General features: G+C 67.8%; 3 protein-coding genes across 4 annotated transcripts; 1 reads left to right on the top strand and 2 right to left on the bottom strand.

Annotated features, from left to right (window-relative positions):
• The first annotated feature begins 2,422 nt into the window (after window positions 1-2,422).
• FSCN2 (fascin actin-bundling protein 2, retinal) lies at window positions 2,423-5,348 on the top strand. Its single transcript, XM_063175768.1, is given in 5 exon segments — window positions 2,423-3,245; window positions 4,461-4,617; window positions 4,701-4,883; window positions 4,885-5,057; window positions 5,143-5,348. Coding segments are annotated over 5 exon segments (1,542 nt in total).
• Window positions 5,349-5,758: 410 nt separating this feature from the next.
• On the bottom strand, window positions 5,759-13,189 carry FAAP100 (FA core complex associated protein 100). 2 transcript variants are annotated; one of them, XM_063175827.1, is made up of 10 exons: window positions 13,139-13,189; window positions 12,246-12,419; window positions 11,541-11,659; window positions 10,384-11,360; window positions 9,707-9,857; window positions 8,029-8,783; window positions 7,638-7,771; window positions 6,948-7,064; window positions 6,541-6,627; window positions 5,759-6,458 (listed from the first exon to the last, which is right to left on the bottom strand). In XM_063175827.1, exons 2-10 carry the CDS (start codon window positions 12,408-12,410, stop codon window positions 6,321-6,323), a joined length of 2,643 nt encoding a protein of 880 aa, XP_063031897.1. In that variant the 5' UTR covers window positions 12,411-12,419; window positions 13,139-13,189; the 3' UTR covers window positions 5,759-6,320. The 2 variants fall into 2 exon arrangements, with proteins under 2 accessions (XP_063031897.1, XP_063031896.1); XM_063175826.1 differs by lacking the exon at window positions 13,139-13,189 and having other exon boundaries at window positions 12,246-12,518.
• Window positions 13,190-13,655: 466 nt separating this feature from the next.
• LOC134428895 (uncharacterized) lies at window positions 13,656-14,842 on the bottom strand. The gene is made up of 3 exons (XM_063175918.1): window positions 14,268-14,842; window positions 14,008-14,137; window positions 13,656-13,901 (listed from the first exon to the last, which is right to left on the bottom strand). The coding sequence occupies exons 1-3, from the start codon at window positions 14,734-14,736 to the stop codon at window positions 13,700-13,702; spliced, it is 801 nt and encodes a 266-aa protein (XP_063031988.1). The 5' UTR covers window positions 14,737-14,842; the 3' UTR covers window positions 13,656-13,699.
• Between the last annotated feature and the right edge of the window lie 92 nt (window positions 14,843-14,934).

Here is a 14,934-nt window from a genome sequence, read left to right as displayed (position 1 = left end):
TGTCCCCACGTCCCACGGGATTCCCAGCCCTGCCCAGCCCTACCCAGCAGCTCCCGGTGCCACCGGGACGGGTGACACGGGCACTGTCGGGGTGCAGAGGCGGCAGCGACCCAGGGTGGCCTCGGGGGTGACGGGGGTCCTGGAGGGTCCCGTGTCCCCGAACCGGGCCCTGGTGGGACACGGAGGGCCCGGGGGGGGGTCTGGCTTGGGGGGGCCGTGCAGGTGACCCCCGCACCCCCCGCGACCCCGGGGACATCCCGGCCGCACCCCCCGCCCGGCCACGGCCCCGGGGCCGCCCCCAGCCGTGACTCAGGGAGGGCAGGGCCGGGCAGGGAGCGGCGGGGGCGGGAGGACCAGGAGGAAAAGGAGGAGGAAGAGGAGGAGGAAGAGGAGGAGGAGGAGGAGGAAGGCACCACCCCCGGCACGCCCCGCCGCCTGGTGTCCGTCTGTCTGTCCGTCCCTCCGTCCGTCCGTCCGTCCCCGCTGCCCGTGCGCAGGGGCGGAGTGAAGGGATGGTGATGGGATGGTGATGGGATGGTGGTGGGATGGTGATGGGATGGTGATGGGATGGTGGTGGGATGGTGATGGGATGGTGGTGGGCGGGTCCCACCTCGCAGGTCCCCGATTCCCCTCCTGATCCCCCAGCGGACCCCCCGAGCCCCTGCCCTGACACCCCCGGGCTGCTGGGGCAGGGTTGAGCCCCCCCATCCCTCTGCAGCTCCCTGCCGGGGACTGGGACCCCCCAGGTACGGCAACAGCCCCCCAGGTACCGCCACAGCCCCCCCGTACCCCTCCCTGGGTGGACACCAGGAGGGGCTCCCCCCTCAGAGCCCCGACACTCTCTGACCCCCAACCCAAGACCCTGCCTGGCCCCCCGGGGGTGTGGGGCACGGCTGAACCCCCCTCCCCCCTTCCCCTCTGCCAGCCCCCCACCAGTGATGTGGGCTGGGGACCCCCTCTGGCAGCCCAGCACCCCCATTTTCCATCCTGGTGTTGGTCGGAAATCGGGGGGTCACCCACCCCGAGGGGTCACCCACCCCGAGGGCTCGCCCACCGCAGCCCCCTGCGGGGTTGTCCCAAGCACGTCCGGTGCCAGCAGCCCTCAGCGGGGAGGGGTCCGGCTGTCCCCCGGCCGGGGGGACGCAGGGACACGCTGTGCCCGTGGGGCAGCGCCCAGGGCCCCCCCGAGGGGAACCTGACCCCGCGGGGGTGCCGGGGGGGCCGGCGTGTATAAATGCCGCTCCCGGCCGCGCTGCCGGGCAGGTGCCGGCGGGCACCCACCGAGAGCGCCGCGGCCCCCCGGGCCCCCCGGGCCCCTGACCCATTTATTCCCCCCGCGGCGGGCCCCGAAAGCCGAGCCGGCTCCGTTTCGGGGGTCAGTTACAGCGGGCGGGCGGGCGCGGCTCGGGTGTCGCGGCTCGGGGGGCCTCGGCACCCCCCGGCGCGGGCAGCGCCAGCCCGGCATGAAAAAGTCATGAGCAACCAAAGCCGGGGCTGTGTGCGGGAACAATAACCGGGCACCGGGCTGACACCGGAGCCGCAGGGCCCGGGGGACGGCGGCGGGAGCCGGAGCGGCACCGCCACGGCACGGCCGGAGCCCGGCACGGGGGTCGGGGCATTTCGGGGGACCCGGCTGGCGACAGACCCCGTCCCCGTCTGTTCCCCAGTAGAGCGAGGGCGAGGCCGGGGGTCCCAGCAGGGCTGGGGTTGGAGTGGGGACTGTCCCCTACTGTCCCCTACCCCGCTGTCCCCTCCTGTCCCCATCCCCTCCTGTCCCCCCCAAGGGCCGGACCCTCATCGGACCCTCCTCTCTGCCACGAGCTCCGGGCGGGCTCAGCCCCGAAGGTGCCCACGCCCCTCGGGGGCGTCCGTGACCCCGATCCACAGCTGCAGGAGGGATTTGGGGCCACAGGACAGATGGAGGCCAAGGGCCCCAAAGCAGGATAAAAGGTTTACACTAATCAAAATGCCTGGCTAATTGGAAAAGGCGCTTAGGGGCTGGCCGGGAGGCGGCGCGGCTGGAGGTGACCCGCTGCTGAATCAGAGGGGCCGGTAACCTTAACCCGCCGGCATCGGAACGGATACGCCGGCCCGGATCGGGTTCCCACCCAAGTTTTCCACCCGCGGCTCCGCCACAGCAGGACGGGGCCGCGGCGAGGGACGGTGGCGTGGCCGGGGGCTGCCGCGGTGCCCCCTCGCCCGGGCGCCCCCGGTGCCCATCGCAAGCCGGCCGCTCTCTAATCCCACCCGCGGGTGACCGAACGCGTCTCAGCCCCCTCGGGGCCCCGTCCCGCTCCGTGGGTCCCGGGCAGCGCGGCCGCCCCTGCCGCGGGCGCTCCGTCCGGCCCCGCCGCGACGCCCGGGCTCGGCAGCGCCGGGGAGCCCCCGCCGGCCCCCGGGGGCCGCCCCGCCTCGGCGGAAGATGCCAACGAATGGGATCCACCAGGTGCTGAAGATCCAGTTCGGGCTGATCAACTGCGAGAGCCGCTACCTGACGGCGGAGAGCTTCGGCTACAAGGTGAACGCCTCGGCGCCCAGCCTCAAGCGCAAGCAGATCTGGACGCTGGAGCAGGATGAAGCCGACAGCTCCATCGTCTTCCTCAAGAGCCACCTGGGCCGCTACCTGGGCGCCGACAAGGACGGCAAGGTGCGCTGCGAGGCGGAGCAGCCGGGCCGGGACGAAGGCTTCAGCATCATCACGCAGTCGGACGGGCGCTGGGCGCTGCAGTCGGCCCCGCACCGGCGCTTCTTCGGCGGCCGCGAGGACCGCCTGTCCTGCTTCGCCCCCAGCGTGACCGAGGGCGAGCTCTGGACCGTGCACCTGGCCATGCACCCCCAGGCCAACCTGCTGAGCGTCAGCCGCCGCCGCTACGCGCACCTGAGCGCCCACGAGGACGAGATCGCCACCGACAGCAACCTGCCGTGGGGCGTGGACGCGCTCATCACGCTCTGCTTCCAGGACAAGAAGTACAGCCTGCGCACGGCCGACGAGCGCTACCTGCGCTGCGATGGCACCCTGGTGCCCGAGCCCGGCGCCGGCACCGGCTACACCCTCGAGTTCAAGGCGGGCAAGCTGGCGTTCAAGGACTGCGACGGGAAGTACCTGGCGCCCACCGGACCCACCGGCACCCTCAAATCCGGCCGCAGCTCCAAGCCGGGCAAAGATGAACTCTTTGACCTGGAGGAGAGTCACCCCCAGGTGGTGTTCACGGCGGCCAATGGCAGATATGTCTCCATCCGGCAGGGTAAGAGCTCCCCACACCCATTCCCTGCCCACCCAGGGACCCCCACAGCTCTGTGGGAGCACCCCTGGGACCCCCACCCTGGGGCAGGCCCCACAGCAGCAACCCCACAGGGCTGTGCCTGCCTGGGGAGGATCCTACAGCCACGTCCTGGGGACATGGGGGACCCCAGCCTGGCTGCTGGAGAGGGACATGGGGGTCCTGTGTGCCTGGGGGGGCTGAGGTCAGTGAGGATGGAGTGGGAGCAGCTGGGGAGGAAGGTGTGGGTGTGCGTGTACACACGTGTGTGCGTGTGCAGGACTCTGTGGGCGTGCACAGGGCTCTGTGTGTGTGTGAACACGTGCAGGGGTGTAGGTGTGCACAGGTGTGTACGTGCACACACACACACACACACACAGAGGTGTGTCACACTCTGTGCAGCATCCACAGGGTCACACGTGTGCCTGTGCATGCCAAACACGATACCCTGTGTGCACACACGTGTGTAGAGCCAGCAGATGTGACCACAGGTGAGCAGAACTCCTTGTTGGAGACCCAAGGGGACCCCAGGTGCCCCCCAGGGACAGTGCCACCCCTGTGCCAAGCAGCTTAGTGCCGGGTGACGAGGGGGACCAGCTATAAATAGGGGTTTGTGACCAGATGGACACGGCGGTGACAAGCTGATTAACCAGCCCAATTAGCACAATTGTTCGCAGGAGGATTTGGGGGCAGGGGAGGGTGGCCATGGTGGTGATGGGTGGGGTGGGACAATGGCTGCAATGGGATTGGTCCTGCTGGCCAGAGCAGGATCGCTGCCAGTGGCCACAGCGGGATCAGTGACCGTGGACAGAGTGGCTTTGGTGACAGGAGCCAACAGAGTGGAACCGATACGCATGGCTGGAACAGGATGGGTGCCAATGGCTGGAGTGGGACAGTGACAATGGGCTGGAACTGGTCCTGATGGCCTGAGTGGGACTGGTGACAATGGCTCAGTGGGATCAGTGCCTGTGGCTGGGTTGGGATTGGTGACAGTGGTCACAGTGGGGTCACTGATGATGACTGGAGTAGGACCAGTGCCAACTAGTGCCAAAGTGGGATCGGTGACCGTGGCCAGACTGAGGCTGCTGCCCAGGGCCAGGACAGGACCAGTGCCAGTTTCTGGACCATGAATGGCTCTGATGGCTGGAGCGTGACCAGTGGTCCAGAACAGGACCAGCACCAACCTCCACTCTCCCCCAGGTGTGAATGTCTCAGCAAACCAGGATGAGGAGCTGAACCACGAGACCTTCCAGCTGCAGATCGACCGTGACACCAACAAGTGCAGCCTCCACACGAACACCGGCAGCTACTGGACCCTGGTGGCCCACGGGGGCATCCAGGCCGTGGCCACCGAAATGTGAGTGAGGCCGCAGTGTGGGATTCAGAGATGGTTTGGGGGGACACAGGCGCCCCTAATTCACGCTGTCCCTCTGCCACCAGCGCTGCCAACACCATGTTTGACATCGAGTGGCGCGGGCGGCGCGTGGCCCTGCGCGCCAGCAACGGCCGCTACGTGTGCACCAAGAGGAACGGGCAGCTGGCGGCCGTCAGCGACACCGTGGGTGAGTGCTGGGGGGCACGGGGGGGACCGGGGCTGCCCCGGGGTGCTGAGGGCCGCGTGCTGCGCAGGGGAGGACGAGGAATTCACTCTGAAGCTGATCAACCGGCCCATGCTGGTGCTGCGGGGCGAGCACGGCTTCGTCTGCTACCACCGGGGCTCCAACCTGCTCGACTCCAACCGCTCCGTCTACGACGTCTTCCACATCACCTTCAGCGACGGCGCCTACCAGATCCAAGGTGGGTGGGCTAGGGGGGGCTATGGGGTGGGTGGGCGGCCCTGGGGGTCCCTGACCTGCACTGACACCCCCGGGGCTCCCCGCAGGCCAGGGGGGCAAGTACTGGTACGTGGCGAGCAGCGGCTCGGTGTGCAGCGACGGGGACCTGTCCGAGGATTTCTTCTTCGAGTTCCGGGAGCGGGGCCGCGTGGCCATCAAAGGGAAGAACGGGCGGTACCTGCGCGGGGACCCCGCGGGGACCCTGCGAGCCGACAGCGAGTCCGTGCTGCGGGCCACGCTCTGGGAGTACTGAGCCACCCCCGGAGCCCCCCCGCGGCCACCCCCCTGTCCCTGTCCCTGGCAATGCGGGGTGGTGGCAGCTGTGTCCCCCCCGCCGCGACTCAAGGCATTAAAGTCACCTGGATCATCACACCGAGGCACCGTCACCGCGTCCTCCTTCCCGTGGAGATCCAGCCCTGCTTCCCTCCCAGGAGCGCACAGACCCCGTGGAAGGGGCTGATCCGGGGGCCAGGGGGATGCAGGGACCCCCAGGGTGCCACACGGGATGGGGGGGTCAGCAGAGCAAAGTCACAGCAGGCAGGAGCCCGAGGGGGCTGCTCCTCTGCCAGGCTGGGGGAGCAGGGGGTGGCAGTGGGAGACCCCCACCCCGAGAGCGGCCAGGACCCTCGGGGAGGACGGAAAGGAACAGAGCCAGGCACGGGGTGAGCAACAGGATCGTTTTCATGGCAGACGACAGAGTTACAGACAGTGGAGAGGTGCGGGAGGGGCCGCGGCCGGACCACGCCGCACCAGCATGGAGATACGAGATCATTTATAGAAACAACGGGGGAGCGGAGACCCCCTCCCCTGCCCAGCAGAAAACGGGGCTCCCCCGGGCACAGCACCCTGTTTGTCCTGATCCTGAAGGCGGCTCGGGGGGCTCAGCCCGCGGCCGGCCCGGCTCGGCTCGGCTCGGCACGGCCACTACACTACCACGGATCCACAAGACAGCGCGGCCCCGGGGGGCTGCCCCGGCCTGGCCGGGCTGGGGGGCGGCGGGGCAGGGCTGGGCCAGCCCAGGAGCCCCCGCTCCGCCACCGGAGCCCCGAGACGCCCCCGGTGCTGCCGACAACACGACCACGAAACACGCACAGACACACCCCCCGCCAGACCGGCCACCGGCCCCGCTCCTGCCCTGGTGGGCTGGGGTGAGGTGGGATGGGGGGCTCTCCCGCGGGCCCCCACCCCGGCCGGCGGGGTTTGGGGCGGGCTGGCCGCCCCCCGCTCACAGCAGGACCAGGCTGGGGTTCCGCAGCTGCCGGTAGATGTTCAGGAGCTTCTCGGTGGCCGTGGCAGTGCCCTCAGCCCCGTCCCCGGCCAGGCCGGGCTGCTCCCGGAGCGTCCGCACCTCCTTCAGCAGCATCTGCGGGAGCGGGGCAGGGTGAGGGACGGGCTGGGGTCCCCACGGGGAGGGAGGGAGGGAGGGAGGGGATCGGGGGGCTCACCTCGTGGTTGGCCTGGATCTGACGCAGGTACTGCATGCGGAGGTCGGGGGGGCCCGAGCCCTGCGCCGCCTGCTCCAGCACCAGCGCCTGTGCCAGGCAGGGAGGGAGGCAGGGACGGGGCTGGGGGAGCTGGCAGCACCCAGCCCCAGGGACCCCCAAACCCAGGGACCCCAATCCTAGGAGCCCCAGCCCCTGGGAGTCCCAGCCTTGGGAGCCACAGCTCCAGCAGCCCCCAGATCCTGGGAGCCCCATCCTTGGCAAATCTCAGGGCAGCCCAAACCCCATATCTGGCACCCCCAGATGCTGGTCTGTCACACCATGGCACCATAGAAACACCCCCACTGCAGCCCAGGCTCCGTCCCAGGGGGTTTGGGGTCACTTGGGGTGCCCCTGGCCCAGGGGGGTACCTGTATGCGCCGGATGACGGCGTGGTGTGTCCTGCACATGTGGGCCAGGGATGGGCTCTCCATCAGGATCTCCACAGCCTGGATGGGACCTGCAGGGCTCAGGTCATTCATGGCCACCTGGACAGTGAGAGCAGTGTCACTGCCAGGGGGCCAGAGCCCCTCCCCACAGGCACCAGGCTCCCCAGAAGGCTCCAGACCCCCCCAAACCCTCCCACCCTCTCAGGAGCAGTTGTCCCCAGCCTGGTGCTACCAGGTGAGCCCTGGCAGAATGAACACTGTCACTCATCACCCTGGGGACATCTGAGCTCTCAGGTGCAAATCCACCTGTGCCAGGTACCTGGCGGCCCCTCAGGCAGGACAGCTGGGCAGAAATCCCTGTTTTCCCTGTGCCTTTAGAGGGGAATTCTGCATGGGGTGGATTTACAACCCAAACCGACATCCCAGTGCATTTTCTAGAACCAAAGAAATGGGAACATGTGGAGAGGGAGGGAAATGACCACAGCCTTTGGGAAGCCCAGGGTTGGGGGAATGGAGTGGGAATGCTGCCTGTGCAGCCCAAGGGAGGGGGTCAGAATGGCATGGCCATGCACCCGCTCATCTCCCTGGCTCCAGGAAGGAGCTGCCTTTGTGGGATGGAGCTTCCCTGCAGGATGACCCCATTCCTTGGCTCAGGGCTAACCCATTCCTTGCCTCTCTGACGAGCAGCTGGACGTGGGCACCGTCCGGTGCCGTGCCACACACTGATGCCACCTCCGTGCTCAGCGCCTCGGCCCCGGGGTTCTCAGCCAGCAGCCAGCGCAGGGTGGCACAGCAAAGTGGGACATCTGGGGACCAAAGCACAGAGCAGAGATGTGACGCTGCTGACAGTGTGTGCCTGAGACAGCCCCTGAGGGGGCAGGGGTAACAGAGGACCCCCCTACATTGGGACACACAGAGTTGTGTCACTGCCACGTGTGCCAAGGCTGTGCTGGGGGCAATGGGGTCACACAGCCCTCTGTGCCCAAGGGAGGGGCTGTGACAGCGCCACCCTGCCCCAGGAGCCCCTCTGTCACTGCTGGGATGCTCCTCTCCAGGGACCCACCTGTTTCCGAGGTTTTGAGAGCACTTTTCAGCAGCTCCGAGGACACCCGGATGGACGCTGCCGAGGGGGGCAGGCTCTCCTCTGCCGGGGTTCGCCCCTCCTCGGGCTCAGTCTGTTCCCGGGACACTTTGAGGAAGGTCTCCACAGGGTCTGAGGGGGCAGGGGGGGCGCTGGGCCCGGGGGGGCTGCTCCCGAAACGCAGGCACTGGAGCATGTCAATGGTGCATTGGCTGAGGGGCAGGCAGATGCCCTCCCTGTCCGGGGACAGCAGGGGCGAGTCGTCGGGCAGGAAGTCATCCAGGTCCTCGGAGGAGTCGGAGCCACTGCCCAAAATATCCCTCAGACTGTAGTAGAGGGCACAGGAGATGGTCAGAGGCAGGTCCAGCTTGGTGTCGGCAGCGGGGCCGAGGGGCAGCGTCAGCTCCCGCTTGGTGCCAGGGAGCAGCTGGTCAATGGGGAAGGTGAAGGTGGTGGCCGAATCCACGGATTCCTCCTCTAAGGCACAGGGGCCGGCCAGGAGCTGGACACAGAGGGTCCAGCCCTCCTCCAGGCTGTACTCGCTGCAGTTCTCCAGCAAGCAGGAGATGGTGACGGTGTCCTGGAGCAGGAGGCAGCTCCAGTTGGCAGTGACGGTGCAGGCGATGGGCTTGTGGCCCTCCTGGCTGGAGAGCAGCGCCGCGCTCACGTTCATCACCTGGTTCAGGCTGGCCAGGGCTCGGTTCCTCTGGTCCACAGCTTTCTTCAGGAAGGACACTCTGCAAGGACAGTGTGACAGGGATGGAACAACGGGAGGGACACCGGGATGGCGCTGTGCTGCCAAGCTGAGCTGCTCCTGGCGTGATCCCACCACAGGAAACCGCCAGCTTCTCTGCCATGGCAGCCACAGATCCATGTTCCATGGGAGCTGAGCCTGTGGAGTGGCTCAGGACAGCCAGACCTCAGGAATCCCCCTGTGGATGGAGGATGGAGGGGGGCTCACCCACAGCCCCTCCCCACACAGCCAGCCACGGAGGATGGAGGCATGTGCCTGCCCTGCCTGTCACTGCCGCCTTGGCACGCGTGGCAGGCGCCTGGCACCCTGCCTGTGCCACCTTCTGCTGCCATGGCTGCCGCTGCCAGCCCGCCCACGGCACCGGGGGTGGCTGTGCCATGGGAGGGGGCTGCCCTCAAACACTGGTTTTATATTATCGAGCCTGGGGGGGCTTCCCAGCCAGGAAAGGTAAATGCTGGAGTGGTTTTCCAAGAGAAAAGCTCGAGGAGAGATGGGGGTGTTCAGCCTGGAGAAAAAAAGGCTCCAGAGAGACATCAGGGCCCCTCGCAGTGCCTAAAGGGGCTCCAAGGGAGCTGGAGAGGTACTTTGGACAAGGGCCTGGAGTGAAGGATAAAGAGGAACGGCTTCCCACTGCCAGAGAGCAGGGTTAGATGGGATATTGGGAAGGAATTGTTGTCTCTGAGGGTGGGCAGGCCCTGGCAGAGGGTGCCCAGAGAAGCTGTGGCTGCCCATGAATCCCTGGAAATGTCACACATGGGTTGGATGGGGCTTGGAGCAACCTGGGATAGTGGAAGGTGTCCCTGCCCATGGGGGTGGAATGGGATGAGCTTTAAGGTCTCTCTTACCCAAACCATAATTAATTACTGGCAATGACCTGCATCACCCTGAGCTTGATGCCACCTTTACCTCTCTGAGGTGTCCCCAATCCCCGACAGCAGCTCCTTGATCCTCCGGCCGATCTCAGCTGGGGTCAGCTCCACGTCCGGCTCCTCGGGGCTGCACAGCCCACAGGACACCAGGCGGCCCTTGGCCGACAGGGCCAACAGCTCCGACTCCCCTGCGGGCACAGGCAGGGGGGTCAGGGGCCAGGCAGGGAGCAGGGCCTTCCTGGATGGCTGAGGTGGGGGGCACAGGAAGCAGCATGGCACTGCTTCCTGAGGGAAGCGGGATGTGATGGAGACAGACATGGATCACCACAGCACAACCTGCTCACACACAGGGCTCTGAGAGGGGACACCACCCTGTGCCTGGCCAAGGGCAGCAGCACCCAGCTGTCACACAGGGGACCGGCTGGTGGCACAGGCTCTGTGGGCAGCCAGTCCAGAGGCACACTGAACACCTCATTTTGGAGGAAGCCTGATCTGAACTGGCTTGGGGCTGCCCCACAGCTGCCAGGGCTGGCCACCTCCTGCAATGCCAAGCTGAGGGACTGGGAATGAGCAGGGATGAGCAGGAATCACAATGGACAAGAACAACTTACAAAACCAAGGCGAGCCAACAAAGATGAAAGATGGAGCCCCACCCGCCCCACACAGAGCTGGAAAGAGAGGAGAGCTGAGATCCCACCCTGCTGCCCCCAGTACCTTCTGAGGCCCGGGAGGACAAGGAAAGCGCCACCACGCTACAGATACTCAGGCTGGCCGGGGACAGCACGGGGGGCAGCACGCCGGCGCCGCTCTCCGTGTCCTCGGGGTCCGAGGAGTCGCCCGCCCAGTCCAGGTCCACGGCGGAGATGTCGGAGTGGGTGCTGTAGTACATGCGGGAGCCGCTGCCGCAGGCCGCGCACAGGATGGGGCCCCGCAGGTAATACTCCCTGAGCTCGGGCACCGTGGCCTCCTCCCGCTGATCCGCCTTCACCGCCACCATCTTCCCGTAGTGGCCCACGGCCACCACGCAGTCACAGCCGGGCTCGCCCGCGGGCGCCTCGGTGTCGGTGTCATCGTCGTTGTCGTCGTCGTCATCGCGTCCATGCCGCTCGGTGCGCAGCGCCCCGATGAACACGATGGGCTCCTCCAGGTGGTGCAGGATCTTCACGGGCGGCGCCGGCGTGGACACGTCGCGGCAGCCGTCGGCGGCGGGCGAGGAGCTGAGGGCTTTGAGGGGCACGGAGCAGAGCTGCCCGTCCGGGAAGCCGCACAGGATCATGGGCGACTCCAGCATGGCCGCGTCGATGCCGAAGAGGAGGCTGAAGAGGGGCTCCTCCAGCACGAAGCCCCCCGAGCACCAGAGCCCCTGGGTGCCGGGCGCGGCCGCGCAGCACAGCACGGGCAGGAAGCAGGAGGGCGGCGCGTCCCCCGCGGCGTCCCCGGGAGGGCTCCCGGGGCAGAACTCCACCTGGCTGACCTGCCGGTACGGGGGCCCGTCCTGCTCCGGGCGCGGCAGCTCGTGCAGCCGCATCCACCACTTGCCCTCGTCCTGGGCCAGCGTGATGACGAAGGTGCTGAGCAGGGTGAACATGCTCAGGCTGGCGTCGGGGAAGATGCAGGCGTCCGCTTCCACCGGGAAGACGCCGGAGGGGCCGTTGCTTTCTTGGCCGTCGCCGTCCGTCTGCTCCATTAACCTTTGGGAAAACAGGGAAGAGCTCTGAGCCAAGGCGAGGGGAGCAGCCAGCGTGTGCCTTGGCCGCCTCTTTGCCCGGCCCTGGGAAGTGAGCTCCTGCAGGAGAGCTGTTAGCACCGGCAGAGACGGATCCAGAGCCTGACAGGCAGGGCAGCCCTGGGATGGGGTCACCCCTGCTCACCTGCTCTGCTGCTCCAGGGACACGCAGTAGATCCCGCTGTGGGCACACAGGATGTAGAGCTGCCGGGGCTGGGGCAGCAGCTCCACGTGCCACACCTGGTCAGGGCAGCGGAACACAGCCTGGCGGGGGGGACACAACCAAATGTCACCTCCCACGGCACCCGCGTGGGCGGCAGGGACAGGGCGGCTCCCTGCAGAGGGGGATCCAAAGCGGTTTCCAGGGACAAAGGGATCCCTGGGCAGCACCCAGCTGGGTGTTCCTGGGCTGGGGGGTGGGAGAGGGGCTGAGGCAGCCTGTCATTCCCGCTCCCTGAGGGGAAGGAAAACAGGGAGCAGGGTACGTGCTCTACTTTGCCGAGCGGGAGCGCAGTGTGGGAGGCAGATCCCGCTCGTACAGCGGTGGATTTCTTAGAAATGGTAATCAGAACAAATTAACAAAGGCAGCAGCGTGTCAGTCAGGGCGCTGTGACAGCAGGGACAGCAGCCAGGCCTGGGGGAGAGAAGCCCCTGTGCAGTCGGTGTGTCCCACAGGACTGGGAGAGGGGCCAGCTGGCAGCACCCACAAACCCCAACAAACCCCACAGCAAAGGGTGCTGCTTGTAGGGTTTGTTTGCTGGATGCTGACAGAGGGAACCCAGGGGTAGGGAAAGGGGTGTCCCCACGGGATGGGGGGCACAGTGAACCCCCACCCCACCAAGCCCCTCACCTTGAGCACTTTGCCCTCCTGGTCGTACACGTAGACGAACTCGGTGCCGTTGGAGAGGTAGATCTCGTTCTCGTGGCACAGCACCCGCGGCTTGCCTGCCACCAGCCCCCCCACCGGGCAGCAGAATCCGGCCAGGTAATCCACCCTGTGCCCCACCTGCGCCATGGTGCCGGCCTGGGGGCGTGGGGAGGGGGCACCGAGGCTGTGAGGGGCTGAGCCGGGACCCCCGAGCAGTGGGCAGTGTGTGCTGACGCAGCCCTGCAGACCCCTGTGCCCCACAGCCCCTTCCCCCCTGACTGAGACCCTCAGACCCAGCCCCACAAGCAGCCCCCTCCCAAACATCAACCTCAGCCCCCCAGTCCCACCTCCACGGCCCCCAGACCCACCCAGATCACACTCCTTGTACCCCAGACCCTCCAGACCCACACCAGATCCCCCACATCACAGTCCTTGTATCCCACACCCACCCCCAACTACCCCACATCACGGTCCTTGTACCCCAGACCCCCTAGACCCCCCCACATCACAGTCCTTGTACCCCAGACCCTCCAGACCCACCCCACATCCCCCACATCACAGTCCTTATACCCCAGACCACCCCCGACCCCCCCACATCACAGTCGTTGTACCTCTGAGCCCCCAGACCCCCCAAGATCACAGTCCTTGTACCTCAGACGCCCCCCGACACACCCCCATCACATGCCTTGTACCCCAGACCCTGTCCCACAGCCCCCCCCATAGTGAGACCCCCCCCAGCCCCTCCCCAAGCCCAGCTCCCCCGGCAGCCCCCCACCCGGACCCATCCCCGCCCAGCCCGCAGCCCCCCACCCAAACCCCCGCCCCTCTCCCCCCCATCCCGCCCCCCCAATCCCTCCCGGAGGGGCCGCGGGTACCGGGCGGGGGGCGCGGGCGGCTCCGCTTTACGGCTGCGCGGCGGCCGCCGCAATGGGCGGGGGGGGTTTACGACAGGCCGTAAAGCGGCGCGGGACGGGGAGGCGGTACCGGGGGTCGGTACCGGGAGGGGAGGAACCCCCGCCCCATGAGTGACCCCCCCATCCCGACACGGTGGGAGAAAACAGAGAGGCGGTGCTGGCGACAGTGGCTTTATTGAGAGACAGAGAGAGAAGGGCCGGGTGCGACCCGCGAGGGGGGCAGAGAGCCCCCCCGAGCTGACCCTGACCCACAGGGATAGACCCCCCAAAAGTCTGGCTGAGCCCCCAGGCGATGACCCTGAGCCCCCCGGCTTGAGACCCCCCCCAAGTGATAACCCTGAGCCCCCCGGCCTCAGACCCCCAAGCGACGACCCTGAGCCCCCCAGCCTGAGCCTCCCCAAGTGATGTCTCTGCACCCCGTTTTACTGAAACCTCCCCAAAATGATGCACCCCATCTGAGCCCTCCCAGCCCTGCCCCCGTCCCCCCAGCCTGGCCGAGCCCCGGGCCCGGGCGGGGGTCTCTCACGGCGGGGTCCCGGGGGCCCTCCGGGGGTTTTGGGGGACCCCTCCCCGGCGCGGGGGCCCTGCAGCGCCCCGGGCCCGGCTCAGCTGCTCCACGGAGGCTTCGAGGTGGGCGAAGCGATCCGAGAGCCGGCCCAGCTGCTCCTTCAGGCCGCGGAAATCCCGGTACAGCTCATCCAGGGCCCCCGAGAGCGCCGGGATCCTGCGGGCGCGGCGCCGTCAGGGCAGGGACCCCCAGAAAGCCCTCAAGGACCCCCAGAAATCCACGAGGGACCCCAAATATCCCCCCGGGGACCCCGGCCCCTCACCGGCCGTAGTCGGGCAGCACGGTCTGGTGGTCGGACAGCAGCAGGTTCCTCAGCTGGGAGGTGATGGCGAATTTCCAGTTGTCCAGCACCAGCGTCAGGTTGGCGCAGCCCCTCGCCGGGGGTCTCTGGGCTGGAAGGGCCGAGCTGGCACCACGAGCAGCCCCCAGGAGCACCCAGCCCCGGAGCCCGGGCCCACAGCCGGGCCGTTCCCCGTGCCCAGCCCCGGTGCGAAGGGGTCCCGAGGGTGGGAAGGGAATTACCGTCAGCTCCATCGTCCCACGGCGCCGGCCGCCGGCCCGGCCTGGCTGCGCAGCCCAGAGCGGCGAGCAGCAGGAGGAGCAGCAGCCGGGCCATGTCCCCGTGTCCCCCGGGGCTGCTGTCCCTGCCCAGGGCAGGTGCCACCTCCCCGGCCCCGCTGCCGCGGCCGCTCGCCGGGCTGCGCTCCCCGCTCTGGCTCCCGCCGCTCCCGCTCCCCCTGCTCCAGCCTGGGGCTGGCACCGGGCCCGGCCGCACGCGGCTCCGGGGCTGATTGCAAACAGACCGCGGACACAGCCCGGACACACAGCCCCGGCGGAATGCGGAGCGGCCCGGCCCGGCCGTGATGGAGTGCAGGTGGCACGGCCACGGGGAGCAGGGGGCCCCGGTTCCCGCGGGGAATGAGGAGCGTCCCGGCAGGTGACAAAGGACGGGAGGCTGTGTCCCCCTGTTCCAGCTGGGAACATGGAGCATCCTGGTCCCATCCTGGCACAGATGACACAGCAGAGGTGGCACCGTGTCCTCACATTCCCATCGGGAACAGAGCCAGCCTCACCCAAGGTGACAGAGTGCAGGAGACAGTGATGGGACACAGGGTCCCCCATATTCCACTGGGGACACAGAACATCCCAGCCCCATCCTCGCCCAGCATTCCCCCATTCCCGCTGGGAG

Source organism: Melospiza melodia, chromosome 24 (genome assembly GCF_035770615.1).
Source record: "Melospiza melodia melodia isolate bMelMel2 chromosome 24, bMelMel2.pri, whole genome shotgun sequence".
In the NCBI taxonomy this organism is placed as follows: Eukaryota; Metazoa; Chordata; class Aves; order Passeriformes; family Passerellidae; genus Melospiza; species Melospiza melodia.
Note: the sequence above shows the minus strand (reverse complement) of the source record. Positions and strands in the feature narration are given on the sequence as shown.

What these genes read in the sequence shown, in the direction of transcription:
- FAAP100 (XM_063175827.1), bottom strand. Translation starts at nt 12,410, where the DNA reads ATGGCGCAGGTGGGGCACAGGGTGGATTACCTGGCCGGATTCTGCTGC. An exon ending in AGGAGGGCAAAGTGCTCAAG is followed by an intron (nt 11,660 to 12,245) that starts GTGAGGGGCTTG and finishes CCCCCCCGCCAG; the next exon opens with GCTGTGTTCCGCTGCCCTGA. An exon ending in TCCCTGGAGCAGCAGAGCAG is followed by an intron (nt 11,361 to 11,540) that starts GTGAGCAGGGGT and finishes GTTTTCCCAAAG; the next exon opens with GTTAATGGAGCAGACGGACG.
- LOC134428895 (XM_063175918.1), bottom strand. Translation starts at nt 14,736, where the DNA reads ATGCTCCATGTTCCCAGCTGGAACAGGGGGACACAGCCTCCCGTCCTT. An exon ending in GTGGGACGATGGAGCTGACG is followed by an intron (nt 14,138 to 14,267) that starts GTAATTCCCTTC and finishes CGGCCCTTCCAG; the next exon opens with CCCAGAGACCCCCGGCGAGG. An exon ending in GTGCTGCCCGACTACGGCCG is followed by an intron (nt 13,902 to 14,007) that starts GTGAGGGGCCGG and finishes CCGCGCCCGCAG; the next exon opens with GATCCCGGCGCTCTCGGGGG.